At 46.4% G+C, this 19,517-nt stretch overlaps 1 protein-coding gene across 3 annotated transcripts in view; it reads left to right on the forward strand.

Moving 5' to 3' along the window:
- NFAT5 (nuclear factor of activated T cells 5) overlaps positions 1-18,259 on the forward strand; it is a 51,293-nt gene extending 33,034 nt beyond the window's left edge. For 2 of the 3 annotated variants that reach the window (XM_021526905.2, XM_077786404.1), the window contains 11 exons: positions 958-1,150; positions 4,332-4,522; positions 5,329-5,501; positions 8,493-8,627; positions 8,787-8,839; positions 9,496-9,628; positions 10,138-10,215; positions 11,065-11,177; positions 11,683-14,113; positions 14,779-15,028; positions 15,857-18,259. In XM_021526905.2, coding sequence (XP_021382580.1) covers positions 958-1,150; positions 4,332-4,522; positions 5,329-5,501; positions 8,493-8,627; positions 8,787-8,839; positions 9,496-9,628; positions 10,138-10,215; positions 11,065-11,177; positions 11,683-14,113; positions 14,779-15,017 — 3,739 coding nt within the window. In that variant the 3' untranslated portion in view covers positions 15,018-15,028; positions 15,857-18,259. The remainder of the gene's footprint in view (positions 1-957; positions 1,151-4,331; positions 4,523-5,328; positions 5,502-8,492; positions 8,628-8,786; positions 8,840-9,495; positions 9,629-10,137; positions 10,216-11,064; positions 11,178-11,682; positions 14,114-14,778; positions 15,029-15,856) is intronic. The other variant, XM_077786403.1, reaches the window with a different exon arrangement.
- Positions 18,260-19,517: the final 1,258 nt, after the last annotated feature.

Consider the following 19,517-nt stretch of genomic DNA (forward strand, 5'->3'; position numbering starts at 1 on the left):
TTGAAACAGAATTTGTTTTTTAAGCAATCCACACTTGTTATTTAAAACTGCTTTCTTCCCAGGCATTAGCTGTTAGAAACCAAACCATGTTTTGCTAGGAAGAAAGAATATGACATTTGCATGAATCATGAAGCCCTTTTCCTGCCTGCATCATGTGCTGTGGCATCTTCACATTTCCTAGAGGGAAAGGAGTTTCTTGGGCTTCAGGTTCATTACCAAACCTTGGTCTGAGTAGGATCAGGGGTTATTTCCCATTGTGCTCTAAAGGGAACACAAAGTGGCTCATGTGCTTCTAGACTTGGGAGGGCTCCTTCATCCTGGTTTTAATTATGGAGCTGAGAACAAGCCACTACATCTTATGGAACGCACCTGGAAAGAAAGGCCTTGTGCATACACTGATTTAACACTGGTGCAATATGCCAGAGCTTTTACAATAACTAATTGGGTTTTAGCTTAAATTGGTCAATCTATTTAGACAGAAATCGGATCTGGAGTTTGCATGGATATACAGGTTGAGGTGGAGACAGGCATGAGGCTATTTTCCTGTTTAAAGAAGTGTCATTTAACCTTAAATCCATCCAGTGTGTGTGTACGTGTGTGTTTGTCACAGCAGCAAAACAGCTTGTTCAGGCTGTGTCATAGACTCTGAAAAAGCAGGTTATGAGCCGCCTTCTGTTCGTTAACATCATTTAATGCTAATTGCTTTTCCCTTCCTTTACGTTTGCTCCCTGAAAAGCAGTTCCCATGTACTCTGGATGGAGGAGGCAGGGAAGCACCATTCCTCTTCATCCTGCAGGTCTCCTCTGGCAGAAAGAGACTTCCAAAGTTTGCTCTCCACTGCAAATCTTCCATCAGTTAATGCGCACTCTTTGCCTTTTTAGCTTTTCTGTGATTTGGAGTGTTTTTACTGGGGAGCTGCTTCTCACATCTTCCCGATGGTGTGTTTTGACTTCTCAGAGCATCAGAGAACCAGAAGGGAGCTGGAGGGAAGAAGACCCCCATGTTGTGTGGTCAGTACCCGACCAAGAGTGAGGGGAAGGAGCTGAAGATCATGGTGCAGCCGGAGACCCAGCACAGGGCTCGGTACCTGACCGAGGGCAGCCGGGGCTCCGTCAAGGACCGGACGCAGCAGGGCTTTCCCACCGTGAAGGTAGGTGGGGCACGGCACGGCTTCCAGGGCAGCTCCTGCTCACTGGCTCCAGGCTCTGCAGGGCTCAGGGAGCAGGCTCTGCGCTGCAGGGCTGGACAGGGTCTCCTCTTGCAGGTCAGGAGTCTTCCTGGCATCACAGAGTTACAGGAGGGAAGCTGCACGTCAAGGCAGGGGTTTAAAATCTGGGCTGCACGTCCTGTTAGGCTGCAGTTCCATGGACTGTGTGAATACTGAGACATTCCATAACTACGAAAGTGAGATAGTGAAATGCTGTAGCTGTTTGATGGCTGGTGACAGTGTGCCATCATTGTCCAGTGGTAATAAAGACATAAAACCAGTTTTCATTAAAAAAAAGAAAAAATTGTAAAGGGGATGTTTTAGTTTTGTTAGGTTTTTTTTCTTTTTCGGTTGCTTGGTGTTTTCTTGTTTTTAATTCAGCAGTGTCTGGGTTGCTGTATACATTGTCTTTCAAGTGAGTCATGGAGATCACACTGAGGTGTGTTTACAGGTCGTACTGCTCAGTGTGTTTAGCGTGGTACAGGTGGAGGTAGTAAAGGTAGATGGGGATTAGAACTGGAGAATGGTGCAAGGAACAAGGCAACATTTATGTGCACACCTGACACTTGCAGCCTGTTTGCTCTATGGACTTTGATGCTTAAAATTCAGGCCTCTTGCTCTGAGGAGAAACACAAGAAGTTACAAGGAGATCTTTGACATTTCTGCTCAGGAAGGAAGGCTGAGGCTGTCCTCCAGGAGCTGCACATGAATGCACAGAGTGGGAATTTCCAGGTCTTGTTTCTTCCCTGTGTAGCCTGGGGAAAGCAGTTGGAGAAGAGGGTTTGGGAAGATTTCCTAATGGATATGGTAGAGAAGCTTACCAGGAACAAGGCTGGGCTTGACTTACGGTGACAAACAGAAGAACTGATGTTAAATATCCTCTCACAAGTGATTATGAGAGTCACCAGAGAACTGAGTCCAGGCCAGCACCACACTGGCACCATGGCAAATGGCATTCTGGGCACATTGAGAGGAGTGTGGTTGAGCAAGTAGACAGCTAGGCTTGTTACCATATAGATAAGGAGGGTGAAAGACATTTAATTTTTTTTTTCTTAGTTATGTCACTTTGAGACAGCAGTAAAGCAGTTCTCAACTCAAACTAACTTAGCAAGTCCACAAGGAGATGTTTGTGACACATCCCTTAAAATTTGTGCTGACTGCTGCTGACAAAATACAGAAGTAGGCTTATCTTCAAAGTCCTGTTCAGCAGTGTTAGGAACACCAGCAGCCCTTCACTCAGTCCTCCTGAGTAATGCAGAACTCCAGCAAAGTTTCATAAGAAAAGAATCCATTCATATCAGCCTGTTGCTATGGGGATTTAGTGCTCATTTATGTGGATTTTCTTAATGGGCCTTTGTTCCTCTGAATTTCCTTTTAACTCCTTTCCCAGTTACCCTTTAGCACCCATCAGTGAAAATTCTCTTTGGAAGAGTCTCATGTTACTGAATTCCTGGAAGTTCCAGTTTGCTTTACCAGTAGGCAGAGGAGTTCATACCCTGCAGATAAAACTCTGCCAGGGCTGGACAGACAAATGAGTCAGTGAATCTTCAGGAAATCTGAGCTAGTGAGAAAAAAATACGTTAGAGACAAGGGAGTTTTTTGTTTGTTTGTGGGGTTTAAAGGTGGGAGGAGCAGTGTTAAAGATGTTGGGGCTCAGCAGAGATCTGGTGCTTGGGAGCGGCTCCGGCGCATGGCCCTGACACAGGCTGAGGAGGAGAAGCAGGTTCAGTGGCCATTTCAATAAAACTCTGGTCTTGATGGCTTAGAACTTGAGTCTAGAATCAGTATGCAACATTAAAATTGTATAACCAAGCCTTAATAAGGGACTGGCTGTTGAGCCCTTTGTTGTGAGCTATGCCTGTGGTTCCCATGTGGATGCCTGTTCTGGGCCAGAGATCCTGGGCCTTGCTTGTCTCTGACAGTCACATTTGCCATTTGCTCCTTTTGGACATGGGCACACAATGATCTTACCAGTATTTGCTGATTCTTTTTTTTTTTTTTTTCCTATATTCAAACTTGCTACCAACTTCCAAACTACGTTTTTTAAGTGTGTCAGGGAATAATCCCCCAAGAGATTATCCAGAGGATTCTGCTCTCATTAGCATCTCCTCACTACTGAAACTGGTGCTGCCTGGGCTTCCAGGCCTGGGACAAAAGACAGCACTGTCACCCAGAAATCCTTCAGCAGCGAATGTGTCTCAGTGGAAACGCTAAATTCCTTGCTCTGGCAAGGAATTGCCATCTCTGGCCTGGGAATTTGGCAACTATCTAATATTTCTTTTCACTTGGAGTATTTTTCTTAATTATTTCCTAAAAAGAATTTCCTTTGTAATGCAATGTCCAGGTTTACTTCAGGACTTCTTTTTCCTCAGAGTATTTTTAGTCTGTGGCACCAGTGGGATCCCACTAATAAAAAGAAGCATTAAGAGGACACCAACCATTTCATGCCAGGGTGTTGATGTTATGAAAATGAACATATTTTTTACTGACATGTTCCGGGATAATTATGGCTTGCACATGGGGTTGCAGGAGGATGTTAAAATATCTGACCTGCTCTTATTTATGAAGTGTTTCAGTGAATCCTGACATTTTTACCTTTAAAGTAGGAGATGTCAGGTTACCATTTTTAATTTTTATTTTGATGTCTGAAGGAAAGCTGGGCTTATGCAGTTGGGTGGTTGGACCATTCAATCCCCCATTTCTCCCTCTGCTTCCCTTTCATCCTATTCTAACTCCTTCAGGGGTTTTGCAACTATTGGACAATTCTAATCTGGTTTCATGAGGATTTCAAAATGCGTCTGGCATGAAGGTGGGGTCCTGGAATTCCAGTGGCTGTACATAATTGAGCAGCAAAACCTCTTCACCTCTTGAATCAGCCCCAGGAAATAATCTCTTTCTTGGCTGACTGGTGGATGTAGATGCTGGGGGGAAGGAGAATCCTGGGAAGAGACGGGGGAATAGTCACAGTTGGGGTGAGGACAGGAGGTCGTGAGAGACGGGAGAGTCGCAGTTGGGATAATTCTGTCTGAAGGTAGGCAGGGTTCAGGCTGGTTGAGAAGCCAGATGTAATAATAACAGCTAAAGCAGCAGTTCCTGTGCTAACTGCCCTCCTGGCGTGTTGCAGCTGGAAGGCCACAACGAGCCCGTGGTGCTGCAGGTGTTCGTGGGCAACGACTCCGGGCGCGTGAAGCCCCACGGGTTCTACCAGGCCTGCAGGGTGACGGGCAGGAACACCACGCCCTGCAAGGAGGTGGACATCGAGGGCACCACTGTCATCGAGGTGGGGCTGGACCCGAGCAACAACATGACGCTGGCGTGAGTAGCCCTTCCAGCAATGTTCTCCTTTATCAGCTTGGGTTTGGGAACCGATTTCCTTCTTCCATTGGATGGTGGGTTAGAGTTAAGTCTGAATATCTCAGCACTCTCCTCTCTCTGCTCCTCGGCTCTTGCTTGCAGTTCAGTGTACTCACAGGAGATAGCAGGTGGTCCCTGTGCTTTTGGGGCACAGAACCCAGAATCCTGGCTAAATTGCAATATTCTTTTTAACACATCAGGCTGTGTTTGCTTCTGCTGTTCTTGGTTTTTTGGCTGTTTTTTGCTTTAAATCATTTTGCATGGAGCCTGTCCGAAAGCCACCACTGCATCACTCACCTGGCCCTGTACATCTCCCCTAGGACCACACTTAAGGGAGGACTTATCTGTCACTTCCAAGTCCCACTGAACATAAATAATATGACTACAGTAAGTTTTCTTCTACTCCTGCTTTCTTTAAGTGAATGCAGAATATTTTGAAGCAATAATCCTGCAAACACAGATCTCGCCCTGGGGATGGAAGAATGAAGAGCTGTGATTCTAAATTGAATGCTTACCAGAATTATATTGCACTTTCTGTTTTATTCATGCTTTCATATGCCTTTCTGCCATGATTCATCATCCAAATTAGACAGGGTTGAATGAAAACTTGAAAAAGGTCATAGATTTCATGTAAATAAAAAGAAATCTAATAACATTTCTGTAATTACCTCAATGCTTTTGACTTTGGCTTATGAAAGTATTTGAGAGACTGTTAAAAATGCTGAACTTACTAAACGATGAAATTCTGCTCTGTTTTGTGTTGTTAGGGTTGATTGTGTGGGAATCCTGAAGCTGAGGAATGCTGATGTGGAAGCCAGGATAGGGATTGCCGGCTCCAAGAAGAAAAGCACCCGCGCTCGGCTCGTCTTTCGCGTCAACATCACGCGCAAGGACGGCTCCACCCTGACCCTGCAGACGCCTTCTTCCCCAATTCTGTGCAGTGAGTGTCAAACCAAGGAGCTGGGAGTAGAGGGGCCTGGCTTTTAGTGTGATCTCGGCATGGTCAGGCACTGGCAGGGGCTGCCCAGGGAGGTTTGGAGTCCCCAGCCCTGGAGGTGTCCAAGGAAGGAGCAGATGTGGCACTCAGTGCTCTGGGCTGGGGACAAGGTGGGGATCAGGCACAGCTTGAGATGGAGTGTCTCCAACCTAAATGATGCTGTGATTTTGTGAAAATACCTTGAGAGGTAAAAAACCTACCCTGTGTTAATCTGTGATAATTACAGAATTGCTGTAGCTGAAATCAAGTGGATTGATTTTTATTTGTGGTGGGGTAATAGTTAAAATTATTGTCCAGTACTGAAAAAGATCTATACAATTCCTGATCTTTAGTTCAGTGAATTTTTGCCTCCTAAAATTTCACCGTTTTTGTTGTGATTGCTTTGAAAAATGAATTATTACTTGGAGTCTCTTCTGTATTGTCACATTCATGCCTCTGCTTTCACTGCTAGACAGGACTTGCAGTAAGTCAGCAAGCCTGGCTCTCTCAGCTGTGGTCCCTGTGTGGGCCAGAGGCTGAATCTCTTCTGCTTCAGTGCAAGAACAAAACTTTTTATAGCTCTTTATTAAACTGCTCTGTTTAGCACGAGCACAGATGGCTGCCTTGGCTGGGGAGGTTCCACTGACCAACAGGAAAAAGGGGATTGTGGAATCATGGAATGGTTTGGGCTGGAAGGCACCTTAAAGCTCATCTTGTTCCACCCCTTATCTTGATGAATGAGATGGAGAGCTTTGACTGTGCATGGAAAGAGTAGAGAAGCTCCTGGGCACTCGTATTGTGCTCTTGCCATGGTATAAAAAGGATTTGGGGGGGTTATATTTTAGAAGAAGTGCAGTCATCTTTGCAGCTCCATTCCAGTCAGTAGACCGTGGTGGTATTTCACAGTAATGAAGTATATGATACTAAATTTCAGATTTAAGATAAAAACATTTCCTATAAAATCTCAACATCATTCCTGTTTTTTTTTTTTGTTGTTTTTTTTTTTTTTTTTGTATGTAAAATAGATAAAAAGATAAAATTATTTCACCTATAGAAGAAAAGGGAGTGGAAATCACCTGATGTTTCTTTAGCAGTCCAAAACTTGCTATTGTGAGTAGAAGCTGAGAGTCTGAGATGAAGCATTGAGGGACTGATTTTAAAATAGGCTGTTGAGCTAAAAAAAGCTGTATGTGGTGCAAAGAGTAAATTGGTTTGGTTTTTGGCAGGCTGGGGCTTGGTCACTTGCTAAGAAAGTATTCTCAATTGTGTAAGTTGCTAAGAGGTTGCCCAGGAATTTTACAGTGTCTCCACTGCTGGAAGTCTTAGATCACAGAAACAAAATACTCTGGTCAGACCTGTGTCTTTGGGGAATATGTGAATAAAACTGATCATGGTGTGAAGGTTGAGAGGGGAATTCCTGCAGCTCCTTCCAGGACCCTGTGCTTCTGTCTTAACTTAAGCCAAAGCTACAGGGACTTGCAGTAGACCTTGGCCAAGCAAATAGTGCTGGCACATGGGTACTGGCTGATCAAAATGGCATGAAATGTCTTGTTTATTGAATGTAAATCATCTCCTCAGGCACATTACACTGGGTTGGTTTGCTATATAAACCTTACTACAGGTATGTAATGCACCTTCACAACAAGGTTTGCATTTGCCGTCATCAGAGCCTGTTTATATTGTGTTTTATAATGTTCCTGAAACCATAGAAAAGGCATTAAGGAGCTGCAGGCTCTTTATTTGAAGGCTGTGTTTTAAATAGGCTTTGTTAACTTGTTAGCAAACCTAAATCCAGTTACTCTTTTCATGTGCCTTGAGCATATTCAGTCGTTGCGTAATGGTTGCCTGGGAACCTGCAGCCAGAGTTGTAGAAAAATCCTTTCTGAAAGGTCATTAAATAATTTGGAGTGGTACAGGATGTATGTTCTGCTGTGTAGTAAGCCCAGAGAATATTGTTATTAAACACACAAAGTGGGCCAGGCAAGTGCAGAAACACGAGTGGGGTGTGTGCCCTGGGAAGCTGTGGTAGGAGAAAAGGTGTTTAAGGAGTCTTCATTAGATACCAGAATTATTTTATATCAAATGTGTCAAAGCACATTATTTTAAAATGTATCTCTGTTTAAATTGTCTGCAATGCTCATTTGTATTTAGCACACGTGGTCCTATTTGGTTTAAGGTTTAAGAAGAGTAGGAATGGTTTGCAGCAGTGACAGTTTATTATAAGAATTATATAAATATGGCACAAGGGCATCCAGGGATGTGTGTCTGTAAACCCACATCCTCTTGGCTTGTTTATTTGATTCAAATTGCTAAAATTCCCAACTTCAGAGATGGGAATCTTGCAAGGATTTGGAGGAGATCTTGAAGCTCACCCCCTGCCAGGGGCTGGGGGACACCAGGTTGCTTCAAGCCCTGGGTTAGTTCTTGCACCAGACAGAAAACTGTGTCATGTAAAAAAAAATTGTGCAAAGCCCCCCAGGTAATAGGGAAATTACTCTTTCTGCTCTTTTGCAGAGCAGAACAAAATAAGCTTCCCAAAAAAAATGAAGTTTTATGACCCAGAGGCTGAATTTGCAGTTAGGCTTTGGGTGTGTCTAAGGGTTGATGCCTCTGGAAATCACAGTACACCAGGGAACTACAGCACCACATTTCCTTCTCTTCTGAGCACTTGTTGAGCTTTGGCTCCAGCACTGGGAGTTTTGTCTTGAAGATTTAGTAAGTGCAGGAGAAAGAGATTATTAGTGGCTCATTGAGCTGAGTGTGATTTCTGGGAGCTCATTATGTTTGGTGAGGAAATAATAGAAATGGTTATATTCTGAAGAGTTTGTCATGAAATGCACGATAAAGAAAGAAGCTCAGGAGTTTTAGTTTTTCCTTCATAACCCTGTAAGTAAAAGTGCTTTGGTTTGGATGTTGCTGTTTTCTTGATTCCAGAATCTGTTTTTTCCCTTGCAGCTCAGCCAGCGGGAGTCCCAGAGATCCTAAAGAAAAGTCTCCACAGCTGTTCAGTGAAGGGTGAAGAGGAAGTTTTTCTGATTGGCAAGAACTTCCTAAAGGGAACAAAAGTGATTTTCCAAGAGAATGTTTCCGGTTAGTGTGAAAGCAGGGCTGGCCTGGGGTGCTGAGCAGAGCCTGGGGTCGGGCTTTCAGAGCTCAGCTGGGAGAGCAGCTGAGGAGCAGAGTCAAAGGCACTGAAACAATTTGCTCTATAGGACGTGCCCTAAGCTAGGCTTTTTAATTTTCATTTAGATGAGAATTCGTGGAAGGCAGAAGCTGAAATTGATATGGAATTATTTCATCAGGTACGTCCGTATTACTTCTATTATCATTGCTTTTATTATCACTACTACTGCTACTATTATTATTATTACTACTATTATTATCATTATATTTTTAATTTAAAAAATACACGGACTCAGTTTGCAAAGAAAAATTAATGAAGCCTTTCCCTCTTTCTGTGAATTTCTAAAAATTATACTATTTTTTTTTTTCACATAAGGTCTGTTGTGAGTCTGGTGGAACATAATTTTGGGTTTATACCAGTAAAATTGTTCAGTGTCTAACTGAGAGCTTGGATCCCACAGTGGGTTTGCTGAGCAGATCTTTGCCCTTGTATACAATGGAACTAAAAGGCCTAATTCATTTTTCCCAGCAGTTTTCCATGGAAGGAGATTGTGTGTACAGCATAGTCTTTATAACTGGCTGAATTTTTGTTCCACTTTGAAATGTTTTACAGAGTATTTATTCTTTTTGACACAAATAATTTTCTTTATGGACTCTTTGGTTGTCAGGAAAGTGCCATCCTGGTCCCATCTCCAGGGGCAGTATCCCACATGTGCATTGCCCCCGCTGCCCTGGGCTTTTATTTGAGGTGTTTTAGCAGCCTGTTTCTGTCTTTTGTTGCAAGTAAGTAGAATTAAGATCAGTAGCAAGAAAATGTGATCTTTTTGCCTCGCAGAATCACCTTATTGTGAAGGTGCCACCATATCACGACCAGCAAATCACCTCAGCTGTCTCTGTGGGAATATACGTGGTGACCAACGCTGGGAGATCTCACGACGTGCAGCCCTTCACCTACACTCCAGAGCCAGGTGTGTGGGGGCACTGGGGGGGCAGTGCCCATTTCACCTGCTCAGCACGGGCTGTGGGGTGACCTGGGTCTTCCCAAAGCCCTCCTGCTGGCCAGCCTTGCTCTGTTAATAATCACACCTAAAGGCTTTGCTTTTCTCCTCTGTGTGCCAAATACTTCAAATTCCAGCTGTCTCACAACAGCTCTTCTTATATAGCAGCATCCATTTCTAGTTTAGGGATCAAAATGAAGCTGAGCAGGATAAAAAAATCAACATATCCCATACAATACACCAAATAAACCAAGAAATCCCACCAGGCTTTATCCTGAGGAAAGCTGCAATTTGCCCACTTCATGTATTTTAGTTTATTTATTTATCTGTATCACAATAGACAGTGCAAAGGCTTGTGTGGGTTTCAAAGAACCTGAATTTCTTTAAGCTATAAGGAATTGTTTTGGTTTGCTTTGTGTTTTTTTGGCTTGTTTGCTGATTTAACGTGAGGAAGTTCTCAATGTGTTTTGTCTCGGCAGCTGGGACTCTGAATGTTAATGTGAAGAAGGAAATCTCCAGCCCAGCCCAACATTGTTCTTTTGAAGAGGCTATAAAAGGTACTAAATTGATTCTTATCAGTGTTCTCAATAATTTAACTATGAATTCCTACCCAGATTTGGTGAAATGAATCAGACATCCTGTGATAAATCTGTGCTTATAAAATCTGGCCCTATTCTTACAGGGAGGTTTGTTTTCTGACTCTGAAACTTACTTTATAACAATATTCCTATCAGTATATTTTAGTACAAGCTAATATAGAACAAAAAAAAAGGCAAAAAATAATACTAATTTTTTTTTCATTTTTCATGCTTTAGGCTCTGCACTCTAATCTGTGTTTAGTATGTTTGCAAGTGAAGAATAACAAAAAAGTCTAGGATTGCAGCTAATACAAAGAATTAGAAACTGTGTAGTGTTAATTTAAGCAGATACATAAACTAATATACAGGTTAAGCCTGACATCCATCTAATTTAGTGTGGAGCTTAACTGAGGGAAGATCCCAACTACTCCAGGAGAGCAGCTGCTGCTCCTAGGAACACAACGTGCTGTTGCTGTTCCTTCATGTCCTCAGTTAATTTATGCAATAAATCTGAATTTACCTTCTCACGGGGGTTTCTGTGTCAGCTCCTCTTTGATGCTTCATTCCTGTACCTGTTCTGCTCCAGGCTGACTCTGAACCAGAGGTCAGATAATTTTGTTTACTGTATGTACTTGGTCTGTTCTGTCCTTCCTCACTCTATACACATGAGCAGAAATTTTACTGCCACGTTACTGTAAGGTTTAAATTTGCTTAGGGTGTGGAGATCTGTTGCTTTACGTCGAAGAGTAATTCTGTAATTTACTTAAAGGGAGTTATGGAATGGTTTTACCATTGCCCCTCTTGTTCTTGTTGTGTTTGTGGCTGCAGCAGTGAAGGCCACGGGCTGTAACCTGGAGAAGGTGAACATTCTTCCTAGTGCCTTGATAACTCCACTCATGCCAAGCAGTATGATCAAGAACGAAGATGTGGCTCCAATGGAAGTAAGTGCACAAAATTGCTCCCCCCAGGTTCCAGGTGAGTTTGGTGGGAGCTGAACACAGCAGCTTTCAGACTCTGACTTACATCTGCTCCTCGGTCCATGCCTTAGTAGTGGAGAAGAGTAATGGACAGGGAAAGTGCCATGTCCAGGATCAGTCTGGGCAAAACACACAGTTTCCTTTGATAACTCACCTGGTTCCTGCCCACAGACAGATTGATGGGTTAGTGACCCTATGATGGGGATTTTTATCCTGTGACACAGAACGAGTAAATTACAGTAAGAATATTCTTTTAATCAGATCTTAGCATTGTTTTCATTAAATTGTGCCGTGATTCCATCCTTGAAGTAGCACTTCCACTGCTGATCATGTGTTTGCTAGTTTGGGTGTGTCTGGGTTTCACATCTCACATCTCCCTCTGATCTTCCCTGGACATCGGGGATTTTGGGAATTGTATTTGCATAACCCCAGTAAGTTTATAAATTACCGAATGTCTTGCTTTTTTCAGGCTTCAAATGTGGTTGGACCAACTCAGCAAACATTAGAAAACAGCATGTCTGGCATATCAACTTCTGCTTCCCATTTACCTTCTGAAAGTGAAAACCAGCAGCCAATGCAGCCCAAGGTGTACAACCCAGAGCCCCTGAGCACGATCCAGACTCAGGACATTTCCCAGCCCGGCAGCTTCTCCGCAGTGTCTGCCCCGGGCCAGCTGCAGAACAGCGATGCCCTGCTGCAGCAGGCTGCACAGTTCCAGACGAGGGATTCCCAGCCCAGGGAGGTGCTGCAGTCGGATGGCACGGTGGTGACTCTCTCACAGCTGACGGATGCCTCGCAGCAGCAGCAGCCAACGCTCTCGGAGCCGGCCCAGGCCCTGCAGCAGCAGATTTCCTCCAGCATCTTCTCGTCGGCCAGCGGCGTGAGTCAGCTGCAGAACACCATCCAGCAGCTCCAGGCTGGGAACTTCCCCACCAGCACCGCCACGGGCAGCAACAGGAACGTTGACTTGGTGCAGCAGGTGCTGGAAGCTCAGCAGCAGTTATCTTCTGTGTTGTTTTCGGGCTCAGACAGCAGCGAGGATGTCCAGGATCAGCTGAACGCAGATATCTTTCAGCAGGTCAGCCAGATACAGAACAGCGTGAATCCCGGGATGTTCTCCTCCTCGGACACAGCTGTCCATTCCAGAGCGGAGAACCTTTTGCCTGGACGAGCTGAGAACGTTCACGCCCAGCCCGAAGGTGCCCTGTCCAACCAGCAGCAGCAGCAGCAGCAGCAGCAGGCCATGGAGACGTCGGCGGCCATGGTGATGGGCATGCAGCAGAACATGTGCCAGGCGGCCACGCAGATGCAGTCGGATCTGTTCTCCTCCAGCACGGCGGGGAACGGAGCCCTGCAGCAGTCCCCAGTGTACCAGCAGGCGTCTCACATGATGGGTGGCCTGTCTGCTGGTGAGGACATGCAGATGCAGTGCGAGCTGTTCTCCTCGTCCCCGGGGGTGTCCGGCGGCGAGGCGGCCGCCCCCGCGCAGCAGCCGGTCTCCAGCAACGGCGCTGCCATGTTCCAGCCCTCGAGCTCTGCAGAGGGAGAAGAGGCCTCGGGCCAGGGCAAACAGATGCAGAGCTCCGTGTTTCAGACCATGGTTCAGATGCAGCACAGTGGGGAAAGTCAGTCCCAGGTTAATCTCTTCTCATCTACCAAGACCATGATGAGTGTCCAGGCCAGTGGTACTCAGCAGCAGGGCGGGGGTCTGTTCCAGCAAGGTGGAGAAATGATGTCAATTCAGTCAGGAAGCTTCATCCAGCAGTCTCCACACTCACAAGCTCAGCTTTTCCACTCTCAGAACCCTATTGGTGACACTCAGAATATATCCCAGGAAACACAAGGATCCCTTTTCCATAGCTCAAATTCCATTGTCCACAACCAGACCAACACTAATTCCTCTGACCAACTGCAGCCCCCGATGTTCCACTCACAGAATGCCATGGGTGTCTTGCAGAGCTCCTCGGTGCCTCAAGACCAGCAGTCTGCCAACATGTTCCTTTCCCAGAGTTCCATGAGCAACCCTGCCACTCAGGAAGAGCAGATGTCATTCTTCACAAGCCCAAATCCCATTTCTCCTCTTCAGACAGCAACAAACACTGAACAGCAGACTTCTTTCCAGCAGCAGACACAGATCTCTCATATCCAGGGCTCCATGCTTCCCCAGGAGCAGCCGCAGACTCAGCCGGCTCAGCAGGGTTTGTTTCAGTCCCAGGTGTCGTTGGGCTCCATCCAGTCCAGCTCCATCCCTCAGAACCAGCAAGGAGCCATCTTCCAGCCTCAGCATTCGATTGTTGCTATCCAGAGCAGCCCTCCATCTCAGGAGCAGCAGCAGCAGCAGCAGCAGAACATGATGTTCAGCAATCAAAATGCAATGAGTACAATGGCCCCCCAAAAGCAGAACATGATTTTCAATCCAAACCAAAACCCGGTTACCAATCAGGAGCAACAAGGCCAGTCCATTTTTCATCCACAGTCCAACATGGCCTCGATGAATCAGGACCAGCAGCCCATGCAGTTCCAGAGTCAGACCACAGTGTCTTCTCTCCAGAATCCTGGCTCCAACCAGGCTGAAGCACAGCAGCCAACCATCTTCCATAACTCACCCCAGATTCAGCTGGTCCAAGGGTCCCCAAGTTCTCAAGAGCAGCAAGTCACCCTCTTCATCTCCTCAGCTTCCATGTCTGCCCTGCAGAACAGCATGAGCCAGCCGGAGCTGCAGCAGTCCCCCATGTACTCCTCCCAGAACAGCATGGCAGGAATGCCAGGAACTGCTTCTCCTCCCCAGCAGCAGGCTCCTCTGTTCCACAACACGGCGGGAGGTGCCATCAACCAGCTGCAGAATTCCCCTGCCTCATCCCAGCAGACCTCGGGAATATTCCTGTTTGGCATCCAGAACAGTAAGTGACCAGTGCCTGACGCTGAGCTTACCACATGGAGAGCTGCCGTGGAAACAGGGAGTGGTGTGGCTGGGAAGGGACCTTAAAGCAAATTCTGTCCCAGCCCTGCCATGGCAGGGACACCTTCCACTGTCCCAGGCTGCCCCAAGCCCCGTCCAGCCTGGCCTGGGACACTTCCAGGGATCCAGGGCACTCTGTGCCAGGGCCTGCCCACCCTCACAGGGAAGAGTCTCTTACTAATATCTAATCTAGGAATGATTGTGCTCTCCTAAGAGAGCATTTCTCTTGCTATTTTTGGTTTCCACAATATATGTGTTGCCTCTCTTCACATTGCTGAAGGAAAGTAAGGATTTTAGAAGCTGTAGAGTCCAGAGAAGTGTCTGTTAAAGTGTACTTAGCGGTACAAACCTGCACTTTTCCTTACCTCCTCTCTGGAGGCAGCCTCCATGACCAGTTCTGCGGGGTGCAGAGCCTTTCTCTGTGTGCAGGGGTGTGCGGGTGCTGCGAGCCCCAGCACTGAGGGGTGCAGGTGCTGCTCACAGCAGGCTGTAGCAGCTCTCGCAGGGTGGGTGCCTGGCTGGTGGAGGGCCGTGGTCAGAGCCCAGTGCTTTGCTGCGGGCGCTCTCGGCCTGTGCCAGGACACTGAAGCGTGCCTCTGTCCCCAGACTGTGGCCAGCTGCTGCCCGCGGGGCCGGCGGCGCTGCCGGAGGAGCTGATGGCCATGGGGCAGCCCGGGCAGCCCCAGGCCGAGGCGCAGCCCGCGGTGCCGGCGCTCCTGTCCCAGCAGCTCCCCGAGACCCCGCCGCTGCCCTCGGCCATGGCCACCAACCAGAACATGGAGAAGATAGACGATCTGCTCGTGTCCTTGCAGAACCAGGGGAACAACATGGCTGGCTCATTTTAATTAGGCAAGCGGTGAGTCTGGGGCTCTGGGTTTTTGCTGCCACGCAGGAGCTTTGTTCAGTACATTTGTACCTTGCAGTGTGTGACTGTGCTTTACAATCGACTAAAACACCAGTGAGACTGAATTAAGACTATAATACCAGAATGAAGTTATTAAAACCAGTCAGAGGTCAGAACTTATATGAAACAGTTGAGACTGTGTCTTGTTCATTTTTCCTACCTTTTGTCATCTGCCATGAGAGTCTGGTACTTTGTTAGGGAGGAGAGTGGATCACTGGCAGCTTGGCAGATCAAAACCTTATGAAACATGACTGTGGTTAAAAAACTTGAGACTTACTGAGTAAATAACACCTCAAGTTTGAACTCTTCTGAACTCTTCCCCTGGGTTACAATAACGTAATGTGAAAACAAGTTTTGGTGGAATGTGGCAGCTCCTGAGTGTGCCACATGCTGAGGCTGTGTTAGAAACAGCCAACGGCATCAGCAGTTGCTAGGAGACATTCTGCTTTTAGAAGGTGCCTTTTTCAGAGAGGGGAAGAGCCTTTGACTACAAATGAGCACCAGGAACCAGGAGGACTCTGGAGTCCAGAGCTGGTTGTGGTAACTTGGGGTGATCTTGTCCTAAATCCCCCCTGAGTTTTCACTGAAGTGATACACTTCATTCCCTAAACTAAAGGGGTTTGTATATGAAGTTTGGAGTCTCTCCAGAGCTTCTCTTGCTCCTCACCCCCAGTTCAGTGCCTGCTCATGAGGAACACCCTGAACATGAAGGCACTGCACAGAAGGAGGAGGGGACTGTGATTAGTTATGCCTGACTTTTCTGCTTGTTTTCTCACGCAGAAATTCCGTGAAGAAAAAAAAGCGACGATTTCCCAGATCCTCTCAGACCTTCCAACTCTGGATTAGGCTGCGTGGAACCAATTGCTTCTGTGGAAAAGTGGCCTCTTTTAAGAGCACCCGCGTGGCCAGTGGCAGACCTGAGGCCATGACCATGGAGTTTGGGCTCCATAGTGCCAATAATGCTGAGGAGTTATGCTTTGTGTTACTGGGGCGTGGGGTTGGGCTGTTACCAGGTTCATAAACCTCATTACAGTGGGGGCTCTTGGAATTTAAAGCATATCTGGTCAGTTATTATTGTTGTTGGAAGGTAATCCATGTTACCACGTTTACTTTTCCCCTGCTATTCTTTCTTCCTCTCTCTTTTTTGCCTCGGGAAGCTCGTGCAGCAGAAGCAGCAGCTGCCTCTGCCCGAGCCGTGACTCAGCTGCAGTAAGTGAAGGGATCTCTCGATTGACACGGAGTGGGAGAGCCAAACCCACCCTTTGTGAATTGGAGGTATTGATAACGGTAATAACCAAGCAGAGAGTTGCTGCTGTAAACAGCCAGGTCCCATCTGAGAATGGGATTAACGGTTTTCCACATCCCTGGAAGCTGGGGTTACGTGGAGCTGTACATAGAGCAAGGGTTTGGTGGCTCTGCAAAATGAAGAAATGGAAGAGGAACTTCCAGTTGATCTTAAAATCACCTTCAGCTTGGAAAGAACATTCTGTGTGGCTGAGGAAGGGACTCCTCTGTGTCTCTTGTTCTGGCTGATGGGTTGGAGCTCTGTAAAGCCTCATGAGCTGTTCCAAACCAGCCTTCTCCCTTTTACTCTTTCCATGGTTTTCCTTCTCTCCCTCAGTTTTGTATTTTGTTTTTTAAAAAAAAGACATAAATATCCTACTGGCTTTAAAGCTAAAGAAACAGCTTTTAGGAATCCTTGGCAGTAAATTGCTTAGTCAGTAGAAGCTTTGACAAATAATCAAGGAGTAAGGAGAGAGGAAGCAATTTCTCCACCACCTAATTGCAGGAATCCCCCTTAACCCGCCTCTTCCAGCTGTGACTGATGGAAATCTTCAGCTTGGCTTTACTCCGAGTAGGGGGCAAATTGCATCATTTTAAAGCCTTCTTAAAAGGTCACTTCATCCCGAGCTGTTGCATCCTTGTAGCACACGGAGCTCATCGCAGTTCTGAAGTGATTTCTCCTTTTTCTACCACCGAGCCCCAAGTCTGGTTTCTAGATTGTCATGTTTAACTAAGGAATAAATCATTGACTGATGTTACCGAATGTAAAAACAACCCACTCCAGACCACGCAGGTGTATTGTGAGGCTTGTGGATCTTTTGGGTGCTTCAACTCTCCAGGCAGTGTGTGATCTGTCACTGCAGCCTCGCTCAGATCCGTGTTCTCCCGCTGCCGCCGGAGCCGAGCCGCTCCCGCGGCGCCCGTTCCGCCTCGGTAGAGTTAGCTGGTATCACGTCATTCTTCATTTTGTTATTTGAAATAACAAAGGAACAGTCTGTAAATGGTTTTTTTTTAAGTTCCTCGAGTCTGTTTACTGTGTGTTTTCCCCTTAACTCGTGTGTGTAGTTGAGCCGTGTAGAGTTTTTGTTGGTTTTCCTGGATTTCCCCCGTTTGTTGGTCTGTCACGACGTTCACTTTCTCTTTCTGTCTCTCTCTTTCTCTCTCTCATTGAGAGGCATTGAATTACGTTTTCAGTAGTAAGGCTTCTTGCCGATATGAAGGGAACTTTTCAGAAAGAGACCTGCTCTGGGTCATTTAATTTTGAATACAGTTTTCAATCGTTCAAGTTTTGGATGGTTTATATCTAATGTGTGTTTCATTTTTTTGGAAAGCTATATTTTGTATTTAGGAAATGGTATAACTATTTTGCTATTTGTACTGAGTGAGTACATTGGCATAAATATAAAAATTTATATATATACATATATATAAAATATTCTTTTTGCCACACATTTTTGTGGTAAATTTGTGAGTTTGTCTGATGTTCTACCACAACGTGGCGTCTGATAACAGTGGGGTGGGGTGGGGTTTGTTATGTCTTTATTGAGTATTTAAGTACTTTTTGCAACATAAATAACGTGTTCATCTCTCGCCATTCCATCAGGCAGTGTTGGTCCAGCTGGCCACGAGAAGCTTCGCTCTGTGTTTGGTGTGTCCCTTACTCACAGCCTAGCCAGGAAACCCAGAGGCATTTAGGATTATATAAAATATGAAATATCGGGGTTTCCCTCAGAATGAGCCGTTCAGCTTTTCTCCACTCTCATTTTCTATTTAATATTTTATTATTAGCGCCTCTGTGTTTTAAATCCTAATTTATGATTATGCTCAAATGTTGGAAATTCTAATCAGGACAGAAAGAATTCCCCGCTGCATCATGTCCAGAGCTGCTTTAACCCCGACCCAGACTTCTTCTTTCTGTATTCTATTTTTTTTTCCCCTGCTAAGACAAAACGTTACCAACACCTTGTAATGGTTCACAACATGAAAGCAGCAGCCCCAGCAGTGCCCAGGTGCTGCGTGGGGCTGCTCAGGCTCCAACAATGGACCCAACAACGTCCAGAGGCCGTGGAAGTCCATAGGCACTCGCTGGGAAAGGAACTGCTGGTGGTTGCAGGATCTGTGTCCCAGGCTGAGCTGTGGCTGTCACCTGGGACCGTCAGACACGGAAGGAGTGACAGGAACGATGGATTTGCTCGCGTGCTGCTTCAGTTTGCTCCTTGTTCCAAAGGGCTCTATCCATTTGTTGGTCAGTGCCAAGTCACCAGGGACCAATTCTCCATGGAACAGGAGGAGTGCCCAGAAGAGAACCTCATCCCAAGCCTGCCACAGCTCCAGGGAAGGGTATGTTTGAATTGTGGGCGTGTTTGAGGTCACTTACGAAGAGAAGAGAGAAAAAAACGTACACAAAAATCCAACCAAGGGCTGTGCTATCCCAGTTTTCCCTTCTGGAAACACCTTCCTTTCCTCGTGTTAAATTTTCCTGTTCATTTTAGGTCAATGTTTAAATGTACAACACTTTGAACATGTGATTTGGTTACAAGAAGTATTTGTGTGACTGAAGAGGTCGCTCAGCGGTTGGCGCGTGCTCGGCAGCGGCTCCGAGGGTGGAGGGGTTGGATCAGCCCCAGAAGGGCTCAAGGACAGGCTGCAGGGTGTCCTGGCAGGGAGCACGGCCTGAGCCACGTCCGTGTTTTACCAGGGCCCAGAACATCCTGAACATTCACTTCAGGCCTTTGTAGCAGCCGAGGCTGGGCAGCAGAGCTGCTCCCTGCCCCCTGTGTTCCAGGAGCACTGGCATCGCGTCCGGGCCCTTGGGTGACAAGGAGGATCCTGAGGTACCAGCCTGGGTCACTCCAGCACCCCTGGGCGTCCCAGGGCACCCATTTGTGGGCACAGGTGAGAGTGGAGGGAGATGGAGCTGCCAACCCCCCCCATGTCCCCTCAGCTTTTACCCCGAGTGTGCCCAGAGCCCCCCAGACACCACGGAGCCTACTTAGTGCACAGTGTGAGCTAACATCCTCTCTGGCACGGAGTTACTGGTGCTTTGTGCTTAATTAACAAGTTGTTTTGGTATTAATTGCCTCCTCACTGCCTGGTCTTGACCAGCCAAACGCTTCACTCTAACACAAATCTAGTTCAAGAAGTAATTCCAGGGTGG

Source organism: Lonchura striata, chromosome 13, assembly GCF_046129695.1.
Source record: "Lonchura striata isolate bLonStr1 chromosome 13, bLonStr1.mat, whole genome shotgun sequence".
Taxonomy (NCBI): domain Eukaryota; kingdom Metazoa; phylum Chordata; class Aves; order Passeriformes; family Estrildidae; genus Lonchura; species Lonchura striata.